Raw genomic sequence first — 26,532 nt, 5'->3', positions numbered from 1 at the left:
CAATTCTTTTTAACTATTATGCTAAATATAGTTTCCAGACTTCTTATGAAACCCACTTGACATTATGATATGAAAGTAAGCATTCTCAAACAAGAGATGAGTTGGTAAACAAATATTAGCAACAGGTTATTCTGTAAAAATATGGTCTATGTGGTTACGTTATCGTCACGTATCTTATATCTTAGTTATCAACGTGTAATGTATTCACACGTTTTTCGCCTAGGGTGCTCAAGCCTTGGCCAGTATTCAAGAGTTCAAACTCAAGGTTTTGTCTACGCACAATCTCGAAGAATCAAGTTCAGTGCACACTGCAATGCGGATTGCAGATAAAATGCGTGGTCTAAACGTTATTTAATAGGTGTGGGCAATAGGCTGGCAGTATGCCTGATGAGTTTGAATGAGAGACGAACAGCTAAAGATATCAGAGGACGATGATTCAGCAAAGCCTCGCAGGCTGGATTTAACAAATTAGAATTAGTCGCACGACTGACGTTGGAAAGAGTTCAAGAGATGACATCACGGGTACAATTTTTGGCGTGTAAAATGACAAGCCGGGGCAGTAGGAAAACAGGTGATAGCCGCCACTTTTGATTTAGAAATAGGTACATGTAGTAACCTCAATGTAGGGTGATTTCAAATGCTTAAACGTAAATGCCATGCGTACCTATAAGCAACGCGTGAGAAATAAGAATAAAGGCTCTTACCCACGTATCGGTGAATCTATGCTAAACCAAAGGCTTGTTCGCAATCTATGAGACCCGGATTTGGCGTAAACACAATTGAGTTTGCATCGCGATTGTGTCACCTTATGGGTCAACTTTCTTGGACCTAAATGACGCACAGACACCTGTGCGCGGCTACTGGGTCATGTATATCGAGCCGTGATACAGATCTCCAGCCAAACCGAGTGTTTTGATTAACGTAAAAGTATATCAGGTGCATGGTTTTAAAATAAAAGTAATCAAGGTTGTCTTGAGATCGTGTTCCAAATAAAGAGCAATGGGAAACAAGTTATAAGATTCTTCTGTTTGATCATTTTAAATCTTGTTGCCAATTAGTTCGATTAGCGTTCAGGCATTTGACGTGCCTTGCGGAAAACATACTGTAGTGTATGGAGTTTTCCACATATTGACACCGGTATGGAAACTTACGTACATAACTTACTTCCGAGTACACACCTAGCTCGCACGAGCTTGGACCTGTACAAGTACATACGGTATCTTGCATGATGCATGAATTTTGTTATGTCATGTCACAGTACACACATACATTACCAAGAACTTGCCGAAACATGCAATTGTAAGATGTTATCATTATAAATAGCAATTTCACAAAGATTTGGATCTCTCCACAATAGGGTCACACGGTACAATTACAATTTACACAGAAATGTTGCTAGTTTTTTTTAATATTGCCAGTTTGGCCCAGTTATTAGGTTCCTTGTTCGCGATCAAAGATTAATTCCCGAGAAATTAGTATAGGTTCTGTGTTTTATTATCAACATCTGGTACTTACCTTACTCTACAGTTATTGTATGATTCGAGGAATAAATGTCAATAAACTGGCACGCTTTTGACGTTAGGTGATGTGTTATAATTGTTCATGTTCTTAATCAATAGCTATATAGCATATACAACGATAGCAAGAATTCAGATCATCTAATCCACGCTACACTTCCCGTATTAACGTCCGAAGCATCCAGAAAGTTCAAATGATTCCGATCCAAAATAAAACAATAAGGCGACATTTTTGCGCAACGCCAGATATATTGCGAAGCTGTCGTTGGGCAGATGACCCTTCTAGGGCGGGCGGGCGACTCGCCGCGGCCCCCTGACATACATACAAACACAACTAAAATTAGATCTGTGATTCTCTCACTACCACTACACGCTAGACGCAAACGAATGGATTATAGTATTATTAGAGCGGGTACGCGGTACAAATAACAGTGTAAATGAACTATTGCGGCAAGATTTGTTGCTATCCGGAACCCACCAAATGAGCAACAACCGTTTGATGAGCGAATGATAAATGGATTTCGTAATGGCGCTCCGTGGGCGGAGTACCGGAGTGTTAGTTTGGCACATTAGTTTATTGCTATTTTTTCAAAACATTATAATCATACTAAGTACTCGTATTATACCGGTGGAACTGAATATTTACTAACCATTTAATATATGCAACCGTTTAATGTAATTTGCTTTAAGCAAATAAAAATATATAAAAAAATCTTCTAAACGTTTAATTTAACTTTTCAAGCTGAAACAAATTATACTCTTTCATCGGTACCCTACCTAATCGACCAATCAAACCCGAATATCGATTACGACTGTTTCTCAGTAAATGAAGTAATGGTTACTTTGTACGTCAATGCGTGATTCAAATAATGCTATATTTACGTAAAATGCTGAAGACTAAACTCTTTGATGGAGAGCTTCTGTTACATAAAATGTAGGTCGAATAAACATTCAATATCCTTTCAGTTCGCTTTGACCAACCCGTAATATTGATCTTGAATAAAAATAGTAGAGGTAGTCACGAAAGGGAGCTATACGAAGCTTTGAATTATATTTACCTTCCATTATTTTATAGCTGTACCTTCTAGTATTTAAAACACGAATTGAACTTTTCGAATTCGCCATAACTATGAAAATAACTGTAAATAAAATCTTATTATTATTCGAAGAAAAAAGTTTTGAATGCTTATTTATTGACTATCATTTCCTAAATAGCTATTAAATTAAGCGTGTAATTTGCAAAACAGCAGCTTTATTTTTTACAAATTGTTGTTTATGTCATCGGCCTTACAAGGCCATCTTGAGACTATTACGTCTTTAGGGTGATTTATTTAGGGTTGTCAATATTTAAATGTCATATTTGATTACATATTATTATCCTGCACACACTATTTATATTGGAATAAACATTTTAGAGAAGATGGTGTATATGGGCAAACTTTAAAGTATATTTTTTTCTCGGTTAAAATTATATTCATAGATTTCTTTCTTCAATGAATTATTGTAGACATATTACAGGAAGACATATATAATGGGTACTTTTAAATAGTAAGTAGTCAATGTACTCTAGTCCATAGAATATTCACGCCACGGCCGCGCAGACCCGTTACCCTACTCTGTAAGTAGAATACTGATACAAAACAGTCAATCGCTGCTGAATCCATCATAGTAATGACTGTCTGTGGTTTATGACTCTATGGCCTTTTAAATTGCCAACTTATAACTCGACAAGTTGGTCTGAACTTAGAATGGTCAGTGGTTTGTTAAGTTGGAAATAGTTTTCGCTATTTGCCCTTATTTAGTTAGGAGCCTTAAAAGTGTAGCAACGAGCTTTTACGATTTCTATAGTGGGGAAAGTTTTGTTTGTTAATTCATACACGTTGCATAGATAAATACATTTAATTCACCGTCCGTAATAGGGTACATTGATTTACCGAAATATGCAACTGAATGATGGCATTTATTTTTTTTCCCTAAGATACTCTTGCCGTTTACGCAGAAAACGCTTAATCATAATTCAGAAGGGCTCTCACAAATACCAACGTCAGATGTTATGTACAAAAAGCTCACATAACGATTGCAGAATCTTGCTTATGAGTAGTGACATTTGTCAGGTCCATAAAAATATCAGCAATCATCTTTACAAACGGCCTATGTTCCCGGCGTAGGCGCAACGATCTCTTGTACTTTAACTGATATTCATACATGTAGGTACTTTTACGATAATAGGGTTGGTAGGAATGCTATAGGAAGCTAAAATAATCTTAAAACAATTGACCCACGAATCTCTTTATTGATATCATTTTAGGGTCAATGCCGAAAGTGAAATGATCAATAACACAGCTGTCACAATTTAAATTGATATGACTTTATTTTGACGCGGAATTTAAACGGACATGATTAAGATCATTGAGCCCTTTAAAATGGGCAGTCATAAATTAATTGTATTTTGATATGTCAGCCCTACTGCATGTTAATTTGACGTTCCAACGTTCCCAATTGATGCCCACGCGCATGCTGTTTGACCCTCTAACCGGCCATTCACAAAATTACTATTGAGGCATCATCCGCAATAATTATGCTTTATGAGCACAATTACTATTACATCGGCTTTGTCTATTCTTAGATCGATGTATTTGGTTCCTTAATTTTTAATTACGTCAAGTAGTTAGTAGATACTTGTATTGCACCTGCAAGACCTCTTGTGGGCAGAAGTCATCTCAAAATTAGTTAAATGCCAACATTATACGGTTGAGCTCGGGGTCAGGCGTAAGTATATAGTAAGAAGAAAGCTACAATTTTGTATAATAGCTCAATTTACACTTTTATGTTTGCAGCATCTAACAGTTCTTAGTTCTAATCATGTTTGTCAGTATGATTTTGAGTCGAAAACTAGCTATAGCTTTCACGAAACAAATGCACATCACCGTGTTTGTGCAAATCATTATCGACTTGATCCTTCGTATGTACAGACATGATTTCTGTATACTTTTATCGTCAAACATTGTAATCTAATTTGCCACGCGAAAGTTAACAAATTGGATTGAAAAATGAACATGTTGGGATTTTATTCTTACCACGTGGCGGAAATGGGCGCTGTCAACCGATCCTAATGATGCGTGGAGTTGCGTCGCGTGGGAACAGTTACGAACATAAAGCGAGACCATTTTTTACATCTGTTAAATCAAAGCCGCCTTTTTGTTGCCCCACTTTGATTCAATAATTGGATAGATTCATGATGTTTTGAACTGTAGGCCAAAATGCAGGAAGAAAACTGCCTAAAATATAGAAGTGAGAGAATTTAAACGACTTGTGATTTTCGAGCTATGATTCCATTTATCAAAACTACCAATTAAGTCAATTAAAAAAGTGATAGTATCTTCTAATTTAATTGCACGTTGCTAAATGAGTACTTACTGTTTGAAATATTCATATCAAATAATATGTAGGTAGTTACGTGCGCGGGACGCCGTCGATTTCACTTTGTAATGGTTGGTGTCGGCAATGCTAAGGGCTTGCCGTGTCATCACGAAATGTAGAAAGCTTATGTTTTGTATAACGCTGTTAATTAGTTATGGGAACATATATCATCATCAAAAATATGTTAAAAAAAAACACATCATTTATACTATGAAATATTTTCTTGACTATTACACCACTTATTGTACACTAGCTTCTGCCAGCGGTTTCACCCGCATCCCGTGGGAACTACTGCCCGTACCGGGATAAAAAGTAGCCTTCCTCGATAAATGGGCTATCTAACACTGAAAGACATTTTCAAATCGGACCAGTAGTTCCTGAGATTAGCGCGTTCAAACAAACAAACAAACAAACAAACTCTTCAGCATTATAATATTAGTATAGATAGGTACATGTAGGCATACTGCAGTGACCACTACTAAAGCTGACCTACTCTAAACGACCATTTATGAAGATTTTTGCATCTAAGTACCTATTAAAATGATCTTGAAAAGTTATATTGTCTGCATTAGTATGTAGGAATGAATGAATTAGATAACAATCATTAAACGAAGGCTATTTGCATGCATATTAAACACTTGTTCTAAGAATGCCGTATAGCTGGGTTAATAGAAAAACAATACACTTAGATAATTACTGATTTACTTCCACTCAGTAACTTGTCTCACTATTTCTATAAAATCGTGTGAACTCTTGTGCCGTGTAATTATGAAGCAAACAGAGGAAGTGTGTCGGTTTCTATTATCGTAGACAGTCGCACGCGCAGTCACTAGACCAATTTTGAGACACGCTGCTCTAAATAAAGCTGTTTGAATTTCTCCCGATGGGGTCCAATATTTTAACTAGGAAAATAAGAAATTCATGTCCCAAGTACCGGTACAATAAGGGAAGAAACTTCAAACCTCCATAAAACATGTTTGAAAATGGGCAAAAAAGGTTATAGTCTCAGTATAGGAAGGTAATTTCAATAAAACAATGGGAACGTTTTCCCCAAGCTTTTGTCTTCCGTCGCCCCTGAAAGATGATAAATGACTTTTGTATTTAACACGAGCATAATGAAAAAACCCACAATGAGTGAAGCCGTTGGAGATTAACATCTCTTCATACATGGAATACGATTTTAGAGGTCGATTCACTGATTAGTAGGATCGTGACACACGTCCTCGCGTCTGCGCACTGCGGCTTAACAGAAACACTTGAATATTTTTAAAACACCATACATTTTCATGTATTGTTCTCAGAGCTATGTTAAAGATAGACCGTCCTCAGCTTCTTGGCCGTTACAAGTAATGTGTCAACCTTAGAGTATGAATAAAACAAATTTTAGAACGCTAATGTAGTCGTTGGCATGTTACCCAAACGCTGCCGTCCTACTGCAGCAAAGTGCATGTATGTGCATATTCTGTTGGCATTTGTTTTGTTAACGTTTCACCGCTCTAGCATCTATAAATTAAACGAAACGTTAATGAGCGTTTTCTAGTATTTTAAAGTTAAGGCACACCAGCTGAGTTTTATATAATTAAAAGGTTCTTATTCCATAAATTAGTTTTGGTTTTATTTAGGATGGATGACGGGACATATAAGTGTATGTACTTTCGTGCAACAGACCCCGGTTCATACAGGCGGACATAACAGGCAGTTTATTAATTAGATCATCTGATTCACAGTAGAAGGTGGTAACCGTCGGATGTATATTGTTGTGAAGTCTGAGGTAGGCGTTAGATAGCAACCTGTCACTGCCCACGCGGGTACTTAGCCGTGCTCTTTGACCCAGCACGATCCTGCGACGCGTGGCTGAGAATTATGCCAAGAGACTTAACGATAACATTTACTAGGCGTTTTGTTTACGCGTGACTGTTGTTTCATTGAAGAACTAGACGCAGATCGTGACTGTAGCTCATGCAGATCGATCGTTCAACTCTGTGTATAACGTTACTACGAGAGGCCAACTACATAAGTTCGCCTAACCGTTTTTTGGAGTCTTAATGACGGGCTATTAGGACGACTTTGTTCTGTTTATCAATGAACATTGTACCGTGTAGTATGTAGGTACTAATTATACGAGTATAGATGAGGGTATTGGCTAGACCAAAATGTCTGTTTATAATCAGAAGTAGTCAGAAGAGTTCGATTACGAGAGAATAACTGCGGAATATACAGTCATGGTCAACTAATTAAAGACACCCCCCGACTCGAAGTGAAATAAATAGTTATGGTACTGACATGAGCTAAAGCACGGTATAAAATGTAATATTATTATTATTAAAACAAACCTTACATTATGTTCTTTAAATTGAGGACAAAAAATATTAACTTTCTTTAATACTTTAGACATAACGCTCTATGGGAACTGAACACTAACTTTTGTAGCGGATACTTGGCTGGTCAGCTAATTAAAGACAGTAAAAGCTAAGTTAAGGAAAAAAAACGACAGATAAAAATAGTCGCCATACTTTTTTTTTAAAGTGAGTAAAATATTTCTGAGAACTCAAATTAGGTAATAATTTAGGTTTCCTTCATTAAAATTTTTCATTTTAGTCTAATCAATACGACTAAAACACATATTGTGGTAAGTAAAATGTTTCAGGCTTTTTTTTTTAAAGTTTTGTCATGCGGATTCATTCATACCACTTGAATATAATAAGGACATGGTAATAAATTTATTATTAAAGATGCGTTGTTAATGGCACTAAAAAAGTAAAGGTTTGAGAACAACTGAAAACCGACGCCAAGGAAAACTTGTCCGCAAACAGACTTTACAGTGGTGTTATAATAAAATAGTGAATCATTTACATGATTCGGTACTGGTTTTTTTTGGAAGCCTTCTGATGCTAAAAGGACAACAGACGTGTCTGCAGAACTTTTAGACTACAACCGGGTCGGGAAAAGCTGTAGGGCATGGGTATCTGAAGATGTTACTTTTGGGAAAGTCCATACTGTAGTTGGCGTTTTCTATCAAAGGTGAAAGTTGCTCTGAACAAGTATTAAAAAAATATTTTTTTATCTGATAAAACAAGGAAATTTGATAAATTCTAAAAAAAAAGTGATTTTAGTGTAAAACATGTGATTTAACCAAAGCACACCAAGAAAGTTCTCAAACGTAGGAGGCGAAAATGTTATAGTGTTTGGCTGCTCGCCACTGTTTAGTGTAAGACCTTTCAGAGAGGTATTATTAAAAATAGGCGAATTCAAGTACTATAATAGTTCAGAAATAAGCATATTGTTATAAGCTAAGCATAATTTACCGGTCATTAGGACTTTCCAAATTAGAAAAGTTCAGAAAAACACTGCAAGAGTAGTAAAAATGATTCTTTGATCGGGCAACTTATGACGGTTTTGGTTTGGCCTATTGCAAATCCAATGAAACTAAAACTGATAATAGGCGAAAAATAACATGGCAATAAGTTGTACATGAAACATCGATCAATTTTACACAGAATTTAATTAAGCATGGAAGAAAATTCCCTTAGCAACTTCTACAAAACTGACCGCTTGCTCGTTCAGGGATGTCGTACTGTTATTGAGGTAAAAGGAAATAAACCAAATATTAATACTTATTGGAATATTTAATTATAGAGTAGGGAATGTTGCTGTAGAAAGATAACTCCAAAAATATTAATAATTTGTATTTCTTCCTCTGAACAAATGGAGTGTCTTTAATTAGATGGCCAGGCTTCGTTATGGATCATACCGCCCGGGATTCGGATAAAGCGAAAAAAGAACTAGGGGCGGGGGCTTATTAAATATAGTCATTAGTTTTAACATTTCACAATGCCTTCTTAAATATTTTAAAATAGAAAAGAAAGTTCCCAGGGCGAAATAAACAAAGGAAATACAGATGAAATGCCCCGGTAAGTTAAGATTCCAATAGTGTCTTTAATTACGTGTCCATGACTGTATATATTTTTTATATTTGCAATTATATTTTTGTGATAAATCATCGTAATTTCAATGAAATCTCTCGTTGTCTACAGAGCCGCCGCGAGTGACAGCGGCGGTGGGCCCCCGCGGCAAGCGGGTGCAAACTCCGCAGCCAGTGCGGACCCCCGCCGCCCCTCTCCCCGCGCCGCAGCCGCAGCCGCGAGAGCAGGCCGTGGCGCTTGCGCACGCCGCTAAAGGCGTCGAAGCCCTGGGCGTTTTAGTCCAGTATTTAGTGTTTCGAGTAAGTATCTGGAAATCTGCTGTTTAGTTGCTAAGTTGGTTAGTGACTGCAAATCAATTAAGGGGAGCTCGATGTGCTATTAAAGTAATATCGAATTGGTTCTGTTTATGGTGGGAGCACAAAGCATACAGCACCAAAAGTTGCTAGATTTATTGCATAGGCAAAAACTTCAAGCAACGCAGCACCTAACCTGCGCCTACAATAGTTAATTCCGCATGACGTAAAGCATCCACAATATCGTCACCACGTCGTAGTGATTTACGAATGTGGTCAGACGATTTACATAAGTTGTAGGCACTCTATTGTGTTTACCAACCAATACAACAAACATTTGACAAAGCGTTGAGGCCAATGCAGTCCGATTCGTGTTTGAACAAATATTTGAATAGCCCTTCGAATGTTTTACGACTATGGATGTTTGTTCATGGGTTTGTGTGATGGCCGAGTGAGCCCATCACTTAATGTCACCCATGTTTGGTGAACGGTGAAAACGTAACATAAATAAAATAATTCAACTTTACAATTAAACTAATGTTTACAATTTCGAAAGTTGAATTATTTATTATTTGTTTAGAACAAGAAAATTTTAGTAGAATCTATTGTAGTTGTCCTAGTAGAAAAGATTAACTTACAATAAAAACATTCTTAGGATCATCTGCAAATATTAGGTATACACAGTTTCACCAACTCTATCTAGAAAATCAAAATTTATTTATTCAAAGTAGGCTGAAAATCAGCACTTTTTGATGGTCAAATTTACAATAGACAGCCCCCAAAATGCCCGCCCTTCAGCACTTCCTATGTGTTTTTGCTGGGAAGAAGAAGTGGTGGAACAAACTCCCCAGCAATATAGAATCCTCATTAACTATAATGTAACAATAGATAGAATAGATAGAATCCTCATTAACTATAATGTAACATTGCAGTTGGACGCACTAAATGGCAGCAGCTGGCGCATGGAGGCGGAGCGCTGGCGAGGCGTGGCGGCCGCCGAGCGCAGCAGCGCCGCGCGCGCCGACCGCGACCGACAGCAGCGAGCGCAGAAGGATCTCGATACCAGTTAGTATAGATACATAGATTATTTGTTTATTGTACACTATATAATAATAAACACAGATAAACAAAAATTATGACCCGGTCTCACTTTGACCTCATAAGCTTTTTTTATGGGAGATCATCCAATGACCTCTCTGTAGGTTAGTAGTACAATGGAGTGTCAGTCTCTTACTTTAGTCAATAAGAGTTAGTAAGAACCCATCATGTTCCTTCTTAAGCCCTTTATGTACCAGGGCCTCGGTAACTCTTACAATCAATCCCGTAGCCCCGGCAGGGACCTCATGAGCTCTTTAACTTAATTTGCCAGATCTGATGAAATCCATATAAAAGATCCAGCATGTCAGAATTACTTGTGGTATCCGAGATACTCGTCTGTTGTTGATATACTTTAAAGCGGAGTATAGTTATGCTTTACTCATGTCTAGTACAATAACTCATCCTATGAAGAAGAAACTTGTCCAACCAGTCAAATTCCATTCCTAAATACGTTTATAGACAAAAGCGAATCCCACAATTCACAGTACTTGCATATCTGGTTTTTAGAATTAAGATGATCAGTAAAGTTATTTTTATATTCTGGTTTTTATCATAAATATTTAAAGACGAATCGGTAAACAAGAAAATTACATAGCCATAACTCATTTATATTTTTATACAAGTGTGGCAACTATGGCAATAAGAAAAGAAAGACAATCTTTGTTTTTAAATGTGTACTAAAGTTTTATTTGAATGCTTCCAGTCGCAGAATGCCTGAGCAAGATCTCAGAGCTGGAGATGGAGGTGTCATCGAAGGAAGAGGTGAATGCGCGCCTCCAAGCCAAACACATCGAGGAGGTCGCTACACTCGCCAATGACATCAAGGGACTCAAGGTAACCATTGTCATTAGCATTCCTTGTGTACTTCAATAAGCCGCAATTAATATTAATGCATGCACAGACTTGTGGTACTGGAAATGTTTTAAAACATTTGTTTTTATTGTTGAGTACTTGTTTTGACGGCGAAGGCCACGGAATGTTCCCTTGGCCTTCAAGATTACCAGTGGCATTCTCATTGAATCTTGTCTCTGCCATACCAAGTTGATAAAAACTTGTTGATGTGTTCGATTGAAAAAATACCTTGTTTCGTTATTTATAGGATACAATCGAATCCCTGAAACACGAAGTCGCCGAGAGTAGGGCGCGTCTACACGCGCACAGCGAAATCGAGCGTACGTTACGCGCGCAGCTAGAGGCGGCGCGGGCGGAGATTGAGCAGAGCAAGTCGTACAACACGTCGGTGATGTCGGCCAACACGTCGACCGACACGTCGGTGGACACGTCGTGGGACAAGTCGTGCAACACGTGCGACGCGGCCTGCGACCCCGTGTGCTGCGAGGCGGAAGATTGCGAGCTGCGATTAGCTGCGAATGAGGAATTGAGCACGGATGCCAACGAGTTGGCAGCTGAGGTAGTTACTACTGAATTTATTAATAAACAAGTTCTATAATTATTAAGCCATTGAGATATTTAAAAGCATCGTTTTGTTCTAATTTGACAAGGTCCAAATACGTAAAAGTAATAAAATGAAATACAACCCTAGCCTCAAATCTTCATAAACTAATATACGTTTATTTTGCAGGTACGATCACTCCGCGCGGTGATCGAGCTGAAGCAGGCGGAGGTCGCATCACTACGCGATTCGCGATCTGAGCTCGCAGCGGAGCGGGAGAGGCGCGTGGCACTGGAGCGCGAGGCTCGAGCCGCGAGGCACGCAGCTGAGGAGCTGCGCGAGCGCGCGCTCGCTCGCCAGCGTGACACCGACCGGCTGCGCGACGACAACCGGCGCCTGCGAGACGCCGCGGCACGGGACAGGGACCACGCCGCGCGACTCGCCGCGCTCAATGAAGAGCTCCGGTACAAGCTTAGACAGAAGTCACAGGTCAGACGAAACCTTTAACTTAACAAAATATATTTGTTAACTTTAAAACAGTAACATTAGAAAGATCTCAAAACGGGATAATGTAGTAACAAAGGTGTTTTTGCTGTCCAGGTGGTGTCTCTGCTAGCTGGTGGCGGCTACATCGAGCGGCCACCGATGCGCACGCGCACGTCATCGGGCGACTCTGGTCGCTCGGCGTCGCCAGCGCCGGACTCGCCCCCCTCGCCCGCCGCGTCGCCGGCGCCCGACTCGCCGCCACTGCCCGCCGTCAAGGGCGTCGTCGAGAAACACGACTCAGTCAGCTGGGTGCTGGAGATTGAAGAAACTCCTGAGGAGGTGGCTTCTAGGTAATTTATTATTTTACTCTGACTGCTCGTCATTTGAATTGAGAGTCATAGGTGAAACAAACTTACTTAACTTCTGAATTGGTTGGTATAGGTTGGCTAGGCGGTCGTCATTCCGTACGGCTGCGTCGCCCAGCGGCGTGAAGCGACGCGGTGGCGGCTCGCCCGGCAGCGGGTCGCCGGCGCCCGCGTCCCCGGCGCCCAACGCCTCCAAGCTGTTCCGCCCGGGGGATCTGGACTTCCCCCCGCCGCCGCTCAAGGAGTCCGCCGGGGAGGCCATCTACATATACGACGATCGCCAGTATTGAAGTATGGACTACTGGACTTAGTGGTGGTGACCGACTAGTCTGTACCGCGAGTGAGTGCGCCGGGTCATGTTCTTGCCGGACTGTATGTACTGCAGGAGGAGGTGTAGCTTGTAGGAAACTGGGACCCAACCGGAGTGAATTCTCTGTATCTCGCGTTTATGCATTGAATACGTATGTACCTTATATGGGATGGTGAAGTAATCAAACTAAACACGCGATACCTATGGTCTAAAGCTCCTAGCTCTGGAATGCCATTGTTTTAATGGACTTTGCAAATAATTTATGAGCTTCAAATGTTATTTTACGTAGATTTAATACGAGTTTGCTCTTTCTCAATAGAATTTAGCTTGAAGTGATAATGATATGTTATTCTCATAAACGATATTAAAACAATACCTTAGATATCTCATAGTAATCCTAGCTGAAGGGTTTTACCTATTTATCTTATTTCAATTTTTATCGACTTCCCACGTTTCTACCATTAGTGGATAAATAAAATGAAATAAGGTAAGGAGTAGCTCCAGACTCACTTTAAATATAAGAATTTGCTTTTCTCAACATTCTGGCCTCGGAACGGTATACTCGAATTGGGCTGCATTTGAAGGAAAGTGTTTATGTACCTGTGGATTGCGCCAATCAATAAAAGTTATATCTTAGTCAACTAGCTATTCAAGTCTTCTCGTCTATAATCCTTTTTATTTCTTTTATAGTTTACTTTTATTTATAAACTGTTTCACGTCTTTCTTACGTCTTATTAACGTTTATTTTATGTTACTTTCTAACCCCGTTTCCCCTTTTATTAATTGGTGCAATTATTCTTGTTTCTGATTGTTTAATAATTAAAGAAAATAATGTGCTTTGATAATGTGTTATCCTGTTCAGGCTTGTCAGTACTAGCAGGTTGTTATCTGTATTACTTAGCAATAGATTGATCGTAATTAGGTATTTATATTGTTTTGTATTGTATTTTTAACTTAATTATTATATTTTATCACACTCGTTGAATTATTTTGTACAAATAACAATTTTAATGATGAAAAAATTAACATAGTTGTAAGTGAAGGTGTAATAATGATGTTTTTATTCTGTCTGTCGGAGTTTGACGCTTTCGTTTTATTAGGACTCGATACTTTCTTCTATTGTGAATGTTGATTTCGCATTATTTTTTTATGTTTCTTTATAGATAAATATAGTCCGCTATTCTAGAAGAAACAAAGAAACCAAAGAGTCACGTTCATCTGAACTCTTTGCCATGTTCCTTAATTTCAACATGTCTGTCATTGTGCATGATAGATTGCATTGTAAATTCAGTTTATATGATTTTTATTTATTTTTAAGCTTATCGTTATATTACATTAAATACCATTCCAAAATTAAACTGTAATCATAAATATATTATAACGTGATTGCGAAGGATATTAATATAAAGAATAAAATAGTATGTTAAAGATTTGGTGGTTTGATTTTTGCTCCTTCATAGGTACAGTCAGCGTTAAAAGTAGTTGAGGAAATCAAATTTTTTCAAAGCCTAATAACGTAAAGAGTCATAATTTCTTAACCATACAAACGCCACATACTTATGCAGCAATTAAAATTTTGAATTGTTAAGCTACTTTTGAAGCTGACTGTACTTGCTATAACATAGTTAATCAGTCACAAGTAACCAAGATATAATGAGACAGTGCCCTCAATAAGATAAATAACTTCCTTACAGAGTTAGAAAATATTACTAGATAGTCTAGATAGGTAATCTTGTCAAGAAGTAAATTGTTTAAATGGCTAATTCATTTATGTTATTGTCCTGAGACGAGTTACGCGGATGATTGGTGTGACACGTAAGTATAGAGCAATTCATGATGCTGTAAGTGAAGATATAAATTAATAGAGGCTCTTTGGGCTGATTGTGTTAATTTAATGATCACCTACGATCATAACGAACTGAATAGTCCTTTAATTCAATTGAACATCATCTTTAAAAACGTAATTTTGATAATTAATCCTGACTTTTACACTATTATAACAGAGAAGAAGAGGAGATTTGTACGTATTTAACGAATAAGCTCAAAAACTTACTTCAAATGACTTGCAGCAGGCCTTATTTTATGGAGGTACGTAAAGAAAATGCTTTGGGAAGCACGTGATAACGCAAGAATCAGCTGGTACCAAGCTGTTACCTAGAAAAACATGATACAACTATACTACTCAATACATGGAAGCTTTATTTTCCTTGGGTTACACTGATACAATAGCTTTCTACAACTAATACCAATGGCCAATAGTGATAGAACGGAGAGGTCGCTAATCAAAGACTTTATGTGTGTGCGTTCGCGCAGCGGAATGTTGTTGAATTTAAAGTATTTAATTATGCAGATAATTAGTGTAAGACGTCCTTTAATTGTGTATGGTAAATAAAAATTTGTGTATGCAGCCATTGTGGAGAAATTCACCAAAAACAGATTCCGCTGGGCGAACGTTGGCGAACGTTGTCCTGGCGGAACTTTTTTTAATCCATAGACTTTAGAAGAAAAGAGATGTGTCCGAAAATTAGTGTGTATTTGTGTATAATTGATTATGTATGAATGAAATCAGTGCATGCATAAACTTCGGAGAAATTCAAGTTTCCGCTACGCGAACGTTTGGCAATTAGCTAGTTTTCATATAAAGTACTTACATAGAGAGCTGTAGATTTTTACATACGTTGTTTTGAATTTGTTTATATTTGTTTAAAAAACAGATTTAGAAAAAGTCGTAGGGTTTAAAAGATAAAAATATAAACGTAAAATACACTTATTAGGTCTTAGTTCTTAAAGTATGCAGTTTGGGGTCTAGATTTTCACGTTTACACAAACCTTGTAAGTGTCTCCAACATGTTGCCAAGTAACGTTAATAAACGTTACGTATTTTAACTAAAATGTCGTAGATAGAGCCATTATTATTAAAAAAATATTTTTCAATCAAGAAATACAATTGTTTTATTTTTTCCTAACGCTTGTGTACGCAACTGTACCATATTAATAAATACTAACCTACCAAGTTAAGAACGTTGCTTAGACAATGGCACGGCCGCTTTTTTGTAGCTATCCGAACTTGATCGGATTATGTAGGGTTTCGATGCTCCGTCAGTATTATAATTGTCTTTCTTTAATTACTGAATTTAATGACATGAAATCTTGCAAGTGAATAGTTGAATGATTAAACTAATTATTGGCATACATTTTACCATGCAATTCCTTTAGAACGTCGTGATATTCGACTGCTTTGTAAACAGTGATCTGTTCATGGTAAAATATCCTATAACTTTTTAATTACTAACGGAACATCATTGATACTTGGCAACATGTTGGAGACACTTACAAGGTTTGTGTAAACGTGAAAATCTAGACCCCAAACTGCATACTTTAAGAACTAAGACCTAATAAGTGTATTTTACGTTTATATTTTTATCTTTTAAACCATACGACTTTTTCTAAATCTGTTTTTTAAACAAATATAAACAAATTCAAAACAACGTATGTAAAAATCTACAGCTCTCTATGTAAGCGCTTTATATGAAAACTAGCTAATTGCCAAACGTTCGCGTAGCGGAAACTTGAATTTCTCCGAAGTTTATGCATGCACTGATTTCATTCATACATAATCAATTATACACAAATACACACTAATTTTCGGACACATCTCTTTTCTTCTAAAGTCTATGGATTAAAAAAAGTTCCGCCAGGACAACGTTCGCCAACGTTCGCCCAGCGGAATCTGTTTTTGGTGAATTTCTCTACAATGGCTACATGCACAAATTTTTATTTACCATACACAATTATAGGACGTCATACACTAATTATCTGCATAATTAAAATCTTTAAATTCAACAACATTCCGCTGCGCGAACGCACACCTTTATGTCGCTAATAACCTATCCACTTATTAGTATCCTAATCTTAAGAAAAATAAGTTATGCATGGTTAGTAACCACCTGTTGGTAAACCATAAATAAATTAATTAATCTTTAAAAATCAATATTTTTAAACAAGAGTAATCCTTGTAACCTAAAGCTAACGCCTAAAAATAGGAATGCCTATCATTATCTAATGTTTATTATTTTCTAAGTAGGTCTACTACCACCTTGGGCCCAATCGTTATCATTTTAATACAGCACTAACTTTGTATTAACTGCATTATCCACATTTAACTGGGTCAATACATCGTTTAGTTTCAAAATCATTTTGAATCACACTTTTCAAACTGGCTTTTAAAAAGCTTGCCTAAAAGAAGATAATCTTGTTTTGAATATGGCCTGCAATTCACGGGGAAAACACAGTTTCGTAAATAGGCTATTCGAAGCCACTACATCGGGCTTATTGCAACAGCATCGGTATAAAACTGACGTCAGGCGGATAATTCAGTCAATTTCTCATACAAAATACACACAGAAGGCAGAATTCATCCTCATACATGTTTCGATGCTTGGATCTAAAATATGTAACGAATCTCTTACATGTACTTATTAAAATAGGCAATGATTCGTGTAAAGGAAATATCACACTGGGTGCGGCGTTAAGGAAAACAAATAAGTCTAGGAGGAAAGATCCACTTAAAGATCAACTTTCGACCTCATCTCAACGGTTACTCCATACGGTACTAAGAAATAACATGCAAGAAGCAGTCGATAAAAACCCACACCAATCAAATGATGGCGATTCTAAATAGAAGTCAAGGTTTCTCTCTTCAAATATACCAACATGTAGCTACCTACAGACAAGGTTACTGCCTTGACTTTACCCGCAAACCACAGCCGGCATTATCATGGTACAGTTACTTAGCAATTAGGTTTACAACTGTAGTTAGACTAATTTATTGACGACGTGGTAATTATTTGCATAAATTAGTAACTATATTCGCCAGCTGACTACGCCCACCTTGGGAGCAATAAACCCGACGACATTATATTAAAATTATTATGTTACAAGATTTAATTAATTGAGACACAATTTTGCTATATAGATAAATTGATTCCAAATGACTGAATGGTCTTTTTTAGATTATACAATAACCTACTGAAAAAAAACTAATGCAGTAACGGCAAGTAAATTAAGTTCATTTGGATTGGTGTGCCTTTATTTAAAACTTGTTTAAATAGTCCTAGCTAGTTAAAATTACATAACTGCCAACAGCCCATGGAGCAAAATGTAGGTGAGGCGTCTAGAGACCTAGTCTGAAAGGAACAAAGAAAGGAATTTATATTAAATTGCTAGAGTAGGTAACTGAAACCTACACTTACAAGCAAAACTAGCGCTCGCTAGTTCCTATTAAATGTTTCTAGGAAGACAGGCTGCACGAACACCGCACATAGGTACCTACTACGATATTTGAAACGTAAATTGAAATGTAATATTGCAAGATTTCCCGATATATCTGCCTGAGAAATGTAGCCAATAGGTAAATTCGATGTTTAAATCAGTACATTTTTTGTAACAAAAAATCCCGAGCCTTTCGAAAAAGATAAGATGGATAAGAGGAAAACTTGATAAATCGCAATATTTTCTGACATCAAACGAAAAGCTCTTCGACCAACTCAAGAATAGACGTGATATAATTAAGTAGACTGAAAGAAAAACACGCTCTTAGAAATCTTTTTGTGTCTAGTCAAAGACTGTAGAAAAATATAAACAGTAGGTATGTAACCGTAACTGTATCTACAAATTATTTATAATACATAGGAATAACAATAATTACAAATTAGCTAGATAGAGCCCCCTCCGCAAAAATAATAAAGCATTCTAAAGCACTTACTAAAATCTTAAGAAGGACAGCAAACCATTTTGTGATGATCCACGCAAAGTATATAATATCGGTATATTTATTTTAAAGGATATTGTGGGGCGTCACCGCCAAAATCGTAATCAGCAGCGATTATGTCAAGGAAAGTTCGTAATGCTGCAACGCATTGATACCGTCCCCTATATAAAAAGATTTCGAAACTAACTAAATGGACTATTCGTGAAAAATCCTCAAAATGTTCACAAGTGTCTGTACTGTTTTCTTGTTGATTGGCGCCGGTAAGTATTTTATAATTTAAGTAACTATTACTTATTTAGAAACAACACACTGTTGGCCGGTATTTGGCCGTGTGTTTTGTACGTAATCGTAAGTCCAATGAAAGTTTTTAGTCTGATACTGCCTCGGTAACTGGGTACCTACTTTGTGCACTATCGACCCCCTTCATGCTGACTTTTGTCTGTAAAGATACATTTTTCAAAAAAAATAAAAATAAAAAATCAATGCAGATCAAATCTATTATGCAGATAAACTATATATTCAATGGGTTCATCTACTGATAAGTAATTTGTTATTTTAAGTTTCGCGTCTATAATATTATAAAGATTCTATTTGGGTTTCGGTAACCTGATATCGTTAATAATTGTCTTGTCTTTATCAAAAGTGTGCCTCTTCTATTTATAAATAAGGATTTTCTTCAAATAAGTGCGTTACGCGAATAAAGGATGATATCGCATGACGGGGCACGAGGAGACAAAATACTCTTAAAAATAAGTGCCTCGTTATGTAATGGTATATCGAAGCCATTTAATATAATAGGAAAAAGAAAAAAAAGCTGTTTGCTACAGTCATCTTTCCTTATGAAGCTTTTATTCTGGACTAGCTAGGGGTGCTAAGCAGTAAATATTTTTAGGTGTATTAATGTATTTCTGTTATTCAAATACGGATAGCAATATTATTCCCATAATACAGAAATCCATATTGCTCTCTCGATAAAAGGGCGTATTGTACCTAAACAGAATTATAAAAAAAATATCTAGAAAATCTTGAGTATACATTAGCGCTCTAGAAATCTATTATTATAAATAACTTTTTAAGATTTTGGCAAACCTTAGATAGTAGGTTAATGGAATGTTTGAATATAGGCCTTGTACATAGATTAACAGTCTAAACCAGTGTTTGGTCAACATTACGTTTTAATACCTGTTATAAATATTCTCGGATAACGTAGTGTGTGTAAAATAGAACAAATTGACTTAATATATGACTTGGTACAAAAAAAATACTAATTAATAAAAAAACTAAAAACTTTCCTTTGGAAGACTTGGTTTTCTAACTAGGAGGTTCTTCAACTCTAACTGATCTACTTATTTATGTCTTTCTATTTTTCCATGAGTACGTGCAAAAAAATAAAACATTTTTAGAAGTTATACAAAAAAGAAAGCAGGTTAAAGACAGGCCTCACAGCTGAAAATATTATCAGCACCTACGTGAAATTAGTCCTTAACTTAGAGAAAAAGTAACTAAAGCTTAAGAAAACGGATCTAAACAATTATACTAGATCCTGTACAGCAACTTTTGCAGCTGATTACAATGCAGTTGTATTAGTGAGCTAATTACTGCAAGCTACTAATATAACATAGTACCGGATTATGGTTGGATCTCACTCTCTGATCTCTACGTGCGTTCATTCGCTCTAATATGTATGACATATCATCATCCTCCGAGCCTTTTCCCAAACTATGCTAGGGTCGGCTTCCAGTCTAACCGGATTCAGCTGAGTGCTTTACAAGAAGCGACTGCCTATCTGACCTCCTCAACCCAGTTACCCGGGCAACCCGGTACCCCTTGGTTAGACTGGTGTCAGACTTACTGGCTTCTGACTACCCGTAACGACTGCCAAGGATGTTCAAGGACAGCCGGGACCTACAGTTTAACGTGCCATCCGAAACACAGTCATCGGTGTCTAAGTTATACTTAGAAAGTACATACAAACTTAGAAAAGTTGCATTGGTACTTGCCTGACCTGGGATCGAACCCGCGCCCTCATACTTGAGAGGTTGGTCCTTTACCCGCTAGGCCACCACGACGATTATATGTATGACATATAATGTACAATAATGTATTGTTTTCTATTGATTTGTAACTCGTCGCTCGCTGACTTTATTCTGGTGAGATATCTGTAGCATCTAATACAAAGTCTTGATTGATGGTAATAAGTTTGTCTCAAGAGACGTATCTCTGCCACAAAACTAACGGATATGTTTATCTTACTTTAACCTAGATTTTTTTCTCTATTTTCAGTTCTATGTGGAGATGACAAAAGGGCGAAATTACGATTTTATAATGGGTAAGTTGCTTTATTTTTTAGTAATTTAACTAACGCTGTAGGTATTTAACCAATTTTGTGACTATGTTTTAGTGTCTTCGAAAATTACACCGAGTTTCCAATAGACGAATGTCAAGAAATATTGTCTTCATCTTCATCGTGGTACAACTCTAGCAGGATGACCACAATATTTACTCACGGATTCACAGGAAAGTACTAGGAATGCTTTTTTACAATTTCGCCTACCCACTGTATTTTATTATATTTCTGATTATAACTGAAAAAATATGTTAATGTACTCCGTAAACTCTCGGGTACAAAAACCTATAAAGCAGACTTGCGAGCCATTCATAATTCTTATAACGATAATAAGCTTAAGGTCAGAGCCGAAAAAGAGGAAATAATAAAAATTAATTTACTTCAGGTCATCCCAATGGGTTTGCGGTGACGTCCGTAATAAAAGCCTATTTGGAACAAGGGCAGAGTAATGTTGCTCTTTTGAACTGGGATCGCCTAGCAGCGGTACAGAATAATCAGATGTCTGGTTCATATCTGAAATGGGCGGCACCGAATGCTATAAAGGTAAGTTTAGTAGATTTGTGTCTTATTTTGTGAAAAGTCGATTACTATAATACCTAATAACTAATTTCCAATAACATTATTAATATAAAATGGATAAAATTATTTCAATCAAAGTTTATTGCTACAAATAACTATAAGGTTTAATTAAAGATGTCTTTGATGAAACATTTAATACTCCCTTAGTTGCTGAAACAAAAGGTATCAGCGTCCGTTAGAGAACCAAACATTACCAGATATTACATTTCATAACTTATTTGTTATTTAATCTGTTTCATCTTATTCCTTTTCACTTTAAAGAAACAAGAAGTTTCAATTCCTAATGCCAATATCGCTCCACTACTGTTTCTCTCTAAATTGTATGTAGGTATATCAAAGTGCTATCGATAGTCTCACTCAATGCTTCCATTGTTTCTGCTCGAAGCGAATCGTATTACACCCAGTATGAATATTATGTGTGATCGTTTGAAGTCTATAAGCTCTCGTAAGCGACCTAGCTTTTATACATTACATCTAAAGTACCTCTCAAGAAGCGCTGATTTGAAGAGGAGAAAAAAATAAGGAGTACCAAAAATACAATAAAATACTGACGAGCATGTTTTGCGCTGGTTATTGTCATTTCTCTCACTATGAATACAAATGACGCTTATAATGAATACAATGCGATGTCTTGCTCAGCTCGGCTCGGAATTTGCTGACGTACTGCTGAACCTATCCTCGGCCGGACTGGATTTGAATAAGACGCACTTAGTGGGCCATTCCCTGGGTGCGCAGATTTTTGGCATCACTGGCAACAAAATGGTGAAGAATGGAGTCCAATTGCCTTGGTAAATATTTGCTTGCGTTATCTGTTTCAATATTTAAAGTGGGGTTTTAATGCCAAAGCAAATATTTGAATGAAGGATTCAGTGTTGGTCAATATTTGCTTTCTTAAAGGCCATGTTGGCTAAGGGTTTTTTGTAATAAAAATTTCCAAGTGTTTTAATAATTTCAACAATGTTATTCCGGACTAGTCAATAATAGCATGGAATACGTATAAACTTTTTGAGTCCACCATAATATCCGCCCCCAATAACTTTGATTCTCCACCATGATAACTTCCCCAGGATCACGGGCTTGGATCCCGCCGGTATAATGTTCGACGGCAGGGCCCCGGCTGACAGACTCAGCCCCACGGCTGCTAGGTTCGTGGACGTCATCCATTCGGACCCCACCAAGTATGGCACGAGAAAGGAACTGGGGACCGTCGACTTTTGGCCTAATTATAGAAACAGTGGACCTGTTATACAACCTGGATGTGACAACAAACCGCATCCGAGGTTTTCGCTTGAAGGTACTTCCAGTTTGTAGATTTAACTCGTTCGGATATTAATTACACACTGCTCATGTTTTGTGTTAAAAATAAACCTATTATTTTTGTTACTTAATAATCGTTAACCTTAAGATCACCTACATTAATAAATGATTACTTAATATTTAGTTACACCATTACCATTTTGGACTAAAAATAACTTCTTGACTATTGAACCATGACATTATAAAAATAGCTTCTAGCCTAGGTGCTTCTCCATATTTACATTTTCAATTGTTTCAGACCTGTGCAATCATAATAAATGCTGGCAGTACCTTATCGACACTATTAAGTACCCAGGAACACTGATGGGAACGTACGCTAAGAATTTCAGGACGTGGAAAAATTATTCAAAGAAAGAAAGGCTTGCTACCGTTTTGGAACTTGGTGTCCGTTATGACAAAGTGTAAGTACCTAGACTTCCCATATAATTTGTCGCAAGTGTTATATATATTAGAATGATTCAAAATGATCAATAACTTATGGCACTTTTCCGTCACAAACACAAAGTGCTAATCGTCACCAAAGTTATAAACGAACAAACACTACATGAAATGCAATTAATTACAACTGGGTATATTTATCAATAGCTACTAACTTAATTGAAAAAAGGCAACCGTAGCGAGTGAAGTAATAACAATTAATAATAATGTGCAATGCCTCGTTTGAACCGTTCGGTGGCGGGCTATATTTTACCCGAGCCACTAACCACGGCACTGGCGCAGAGCCGCATCCCCGTTAAACATTCAGCAACATAAGTGTCACTCGAACAAGTACGTAGGTCTGTGCACGCCTGAATACTAACTGTTTAACACCTGCATTCTGTTTAAATCACGTACTTTTTATTTTAGAAATGATATAGACTCGATTTATTGTTCAATGATATGTGTATGCACCACACGTTAATATCCATCCAAGTTGCTTTACCTGAAATAACTTACCTAACAATTCCAAGAATACTTAAACGTTTTATCTAACCATCTTATGGTATCTAGCTAGCACTTATGTTTGTAAATTTTATTGATTTCAGTGTTCCTGGAAACTATTATTTCCTGACGGGTGCTTCGTCGCCGTACGGACTCGCTGAAAATGGCTTGTAGATTTACATACATACATTCAAAATTACACTTTATGGCTGTGATCATTCATTCTTATATACGTAGTCTTTACCAAATCGAAAAGTATATAATGTGATAACTAGTTGTCGTCTAGATTTAAGTCTCTTAGAATAAATTACCGTATCTACTAATTGTCTTCAAATTATGAACAGCATTGTTATTGTTGAGTGCGGAAAAAATCGACAAGAGCTTTAAGACACTTAAGCATTATAATATGCAAATTAAAAACTTTGCTCGCGATAATTACTGCTACTGAAGATAATGATTCATCGAATATCACGCGAATTAATCATCCAAGATGGAGGAATTTTTGCACAAATCATTAAAGCACTTAAAAGGCAAATGGATTCTCTGATGCGGATGCCAAATGGATTCTGAAAATTTTATAGATAGGCCGTTGCCTACCTGACCTATTGTTACGAACAACGCTGCAATTAAATACTTAATGCTTGTATTAGGCACTTTAGCTTTTGTTACTATTTTTATGTAGCGTATCTCACTAAGTTACTACGTTAAATAAGCCAGCGTGGATACATGCGAGTTATTTAACGCTCGCACTGTAAACGAGTAAATATTAATAAGTTCTTTGTGCTTATGAGGGTGCACTTTTTAATATTAAATTTAAGTAGCTACTTAGAGAAAATAAACTATGAAAAGAAAATAAGTCTTTTAACATACCTTCTCTCGTAGACGGATGAGAAATAAGTTGTGAATAGTTTCCATACGAATTACTTAACAGAGGCTCTTGATTAGACTGGGTGACTCGTTGCGTGGGTTGCCGTCATCACGCAGTCAGCAGAGCAATCTTTAATCTGAATAGTTATTGCTCTGTGCTTGTTGAAGGGGCACTCCACACAAATAATTGAGCGCCAATGAAAAACATAATACAGTTAACTTCTACTACTTTTATATACTTTATGTCCCTATTAGTCACATGTTCACGTACAAAGAAGGTGTTATTTGGTCCAAGACAGTCCATCAGAGCACGTACAGAGTAATTCCCCTGGGCAGGTCCGACCCGGCTAGGCTGTTTCTAGGCACACTGTTTAAATACACCAGTGAAAACGGTTTTTAAATGCATCTCCTGAGGCTGTGTGTCGGCCGCGAGCGAGAATGCAGTGCTTGGAAGGTATATTACATAGACCTATGACTTTTGTGAAAAATAAATGTCTTAGATTATTTTTTTTGTATACCTGCATTCAAAAGATAGCCTTTGTTTTTTTCGAACGGTGGAATGTAGTGTTCAGAATAATTTTTTAGGTATGAGGTATGTCAGATTTTACAGCAAACTATGTGACTGTACCTACTTGATTTTTGAAATGTTTTATATTAATTATTATTCTTCTTTAATATATATGTAAGGTGTATATTGGAAATAAGAGCATTAAAAACCAGGTACGTGAATGTATTATTTATACCGATCGAAGCCAATCAGAAAGCGACTCGAGTTTCAAGATCTTTCTAATATCTTCGAGGTATTGGAAGAAGCCTTAAAACTTACATTTTTAATAAAGAAAAACCTACACTGTAGAGTAGAATATTTTACTTGGTAAAGAAAATAAGGAGGAAAAACGTAGAATTTGTAGGTACCTAGATCAGCTGCATTTAACCCGGGAATGTCGTAAAAATCAATTGAGAGGAAGTGATGTCTTTTCTCGTAGAAAGACAATGAGCTGATAACGTACCAACTTAACTAGCTGCCCATTAGTGTTCATGTCACTATTCCATTCAATTTTATAGATGGAGGATAACTGAATTATTTTTTTAAAGGTAGTATGGTGTGATGACATTATTCGCTGGAAATTCTGGACGGAAGATGTGACAAAATATAAACGACCAAGCTACATTTTTTTCTAAATTATTGAATGCATTTTCCTCGCCATCAAAGTCTATCGTGTTCTATTCCTTTACTCCACTAGTCAAATGTCCCAGTGGCCAAGTTCTCAAGTCTATATTAAATACTCAGTTCTATTCTCATGTGTGGCACGAACGGGGTTAGATACCCCTTACAAACACGGTCAACTATTCACTGATTCCTCCACGTGGCCACCATCCCCTCTCCCGTGACTCTGCAGAATTCTTTACCAGGATTATATTGACTCAGCAATTAAAATGATAAACATTTGCCTATTTGTTACTTTGTTCCGGGTTTACGGATAAATACCTACGTAGACAAATGTATAGAGCTGCGCCGGCACGACTAATTGACCTAATTTGAATAAGCTTTCAGTAAGCACATTTTCACGAATTTAGTTTCACTTATTCTGTTAAAGGTAAAAGCAGATTAAGAAAGGGTGATAAGAGTGATTACAGTCTTAATAATTTAATTCGAAAGTTTGTTTAAAATGTTTTGATAAGATTGTTGAATCTGAGAGATGTTTACACGTTATTTACAGCAAGCTTTGTGAGTAACTTATGAAAGCCATTTAAGGTAATTATTATTCGATAATGGAATTAAAACAAAATTAAATCGATAATGAACTAGCACATTGTCGTGATTCAACGCCAATCAACAAGCTCATATAGAACGTCGATGGGGCTAAACCGAGCACGGCAATTTTCATTGCGTTTTAACGCAGCCGGGACGCAACCAAAGTCGTT

General features: G+C 36.9%; 2 protein-coding genes across 4 annotated transcripts in view; both read left to right on the top strand.

Annotated features, from left to right (window-relative positions):
- Nucleotides 1–14,235, top strand: part of LOC110376155 (uncharacterized) — a 68,560-nt gene extending 54,325 nt beyond the window's left edge. For all 3 annotated transcript variants that reach the window (XM_049840602.2, XM_049840604.2, XM_049840603.2), the window contains exons 6-12: nt 8,972–9,159; nt 10,086–10,218; nt 10,955–11,085; nt 11,351–11,662; nt 11,834–12,133; nt 12,245–12,480; nt 12,572–14,235. In XM_049840602.2, the coding sequence (XP_049696559.2) occupies nt 8,972–9,159; nt 10,086–10,218; nt 10,955–11,085; nt 11,351–11,662; nt 11,834–12,133; nt 12,245–12,480; nt 12,572–12,785 (1,514 nt within the window). In that variant the 3' untranslated portion in view covers nt 12,786–14,235. The remainder of the gene's footprint in view (nt 1–8,971; nt 9,160–10,085; nt 10,219–10,954; nt 11,086–11,350; nt 11,663–11,833; nt 12,134–12,244; nt 12,481–12,571) is intronic.
- Nucleotides 14,236–18,722: 4,487 nt separating this feature from the next.
- Nucleotides 18,723–24,655, top strand: LOC110376146 (lipase member H). Its single transcript, XM_064037646.1, has 8 exons — nt 18,723–18,835; nt 20,859–20,904; nt 20,977–21,093; nt 21,309–21,465; nt 22,141–22,289; nt 22,569–22,795; nt 23,057–23,219; nt 23,844–24,655. Exons 1-8 carry the CDS (start codon nt 18,793–18,795, stop codon nt 23,911–23,913), a joined length of 972 nt encoding a protein of 323 aa, XP_063893716.1. The 5' UTR covers nt 18,723–18,792; the 3' UTR covers nt 23,914–24,655.
- The last annotated feature ends 1,877 nt before the right edge of the window (nt 24,656–26,532 follow it).

Source organism: Helicoverpa armigera, chromosome 13 (assembly GCF_030705265.1).
Source record: "Helicoverpa armigera isolate CAAS_96S chromosome 13, ASM3070526v1, whole genome shotgun sequence".
Taxonomy (NCBI): Eukaryota; Metazoa; Arthropoda; class Insecta; order Lepidoptera; family Noctuidae; genus Helicoverpa; species Helicoverpa armigera.
Note: the sequence above shows the minus strand (reverse complement) of the source record. Positions and strands in the feature narration are given on the sequence as shown.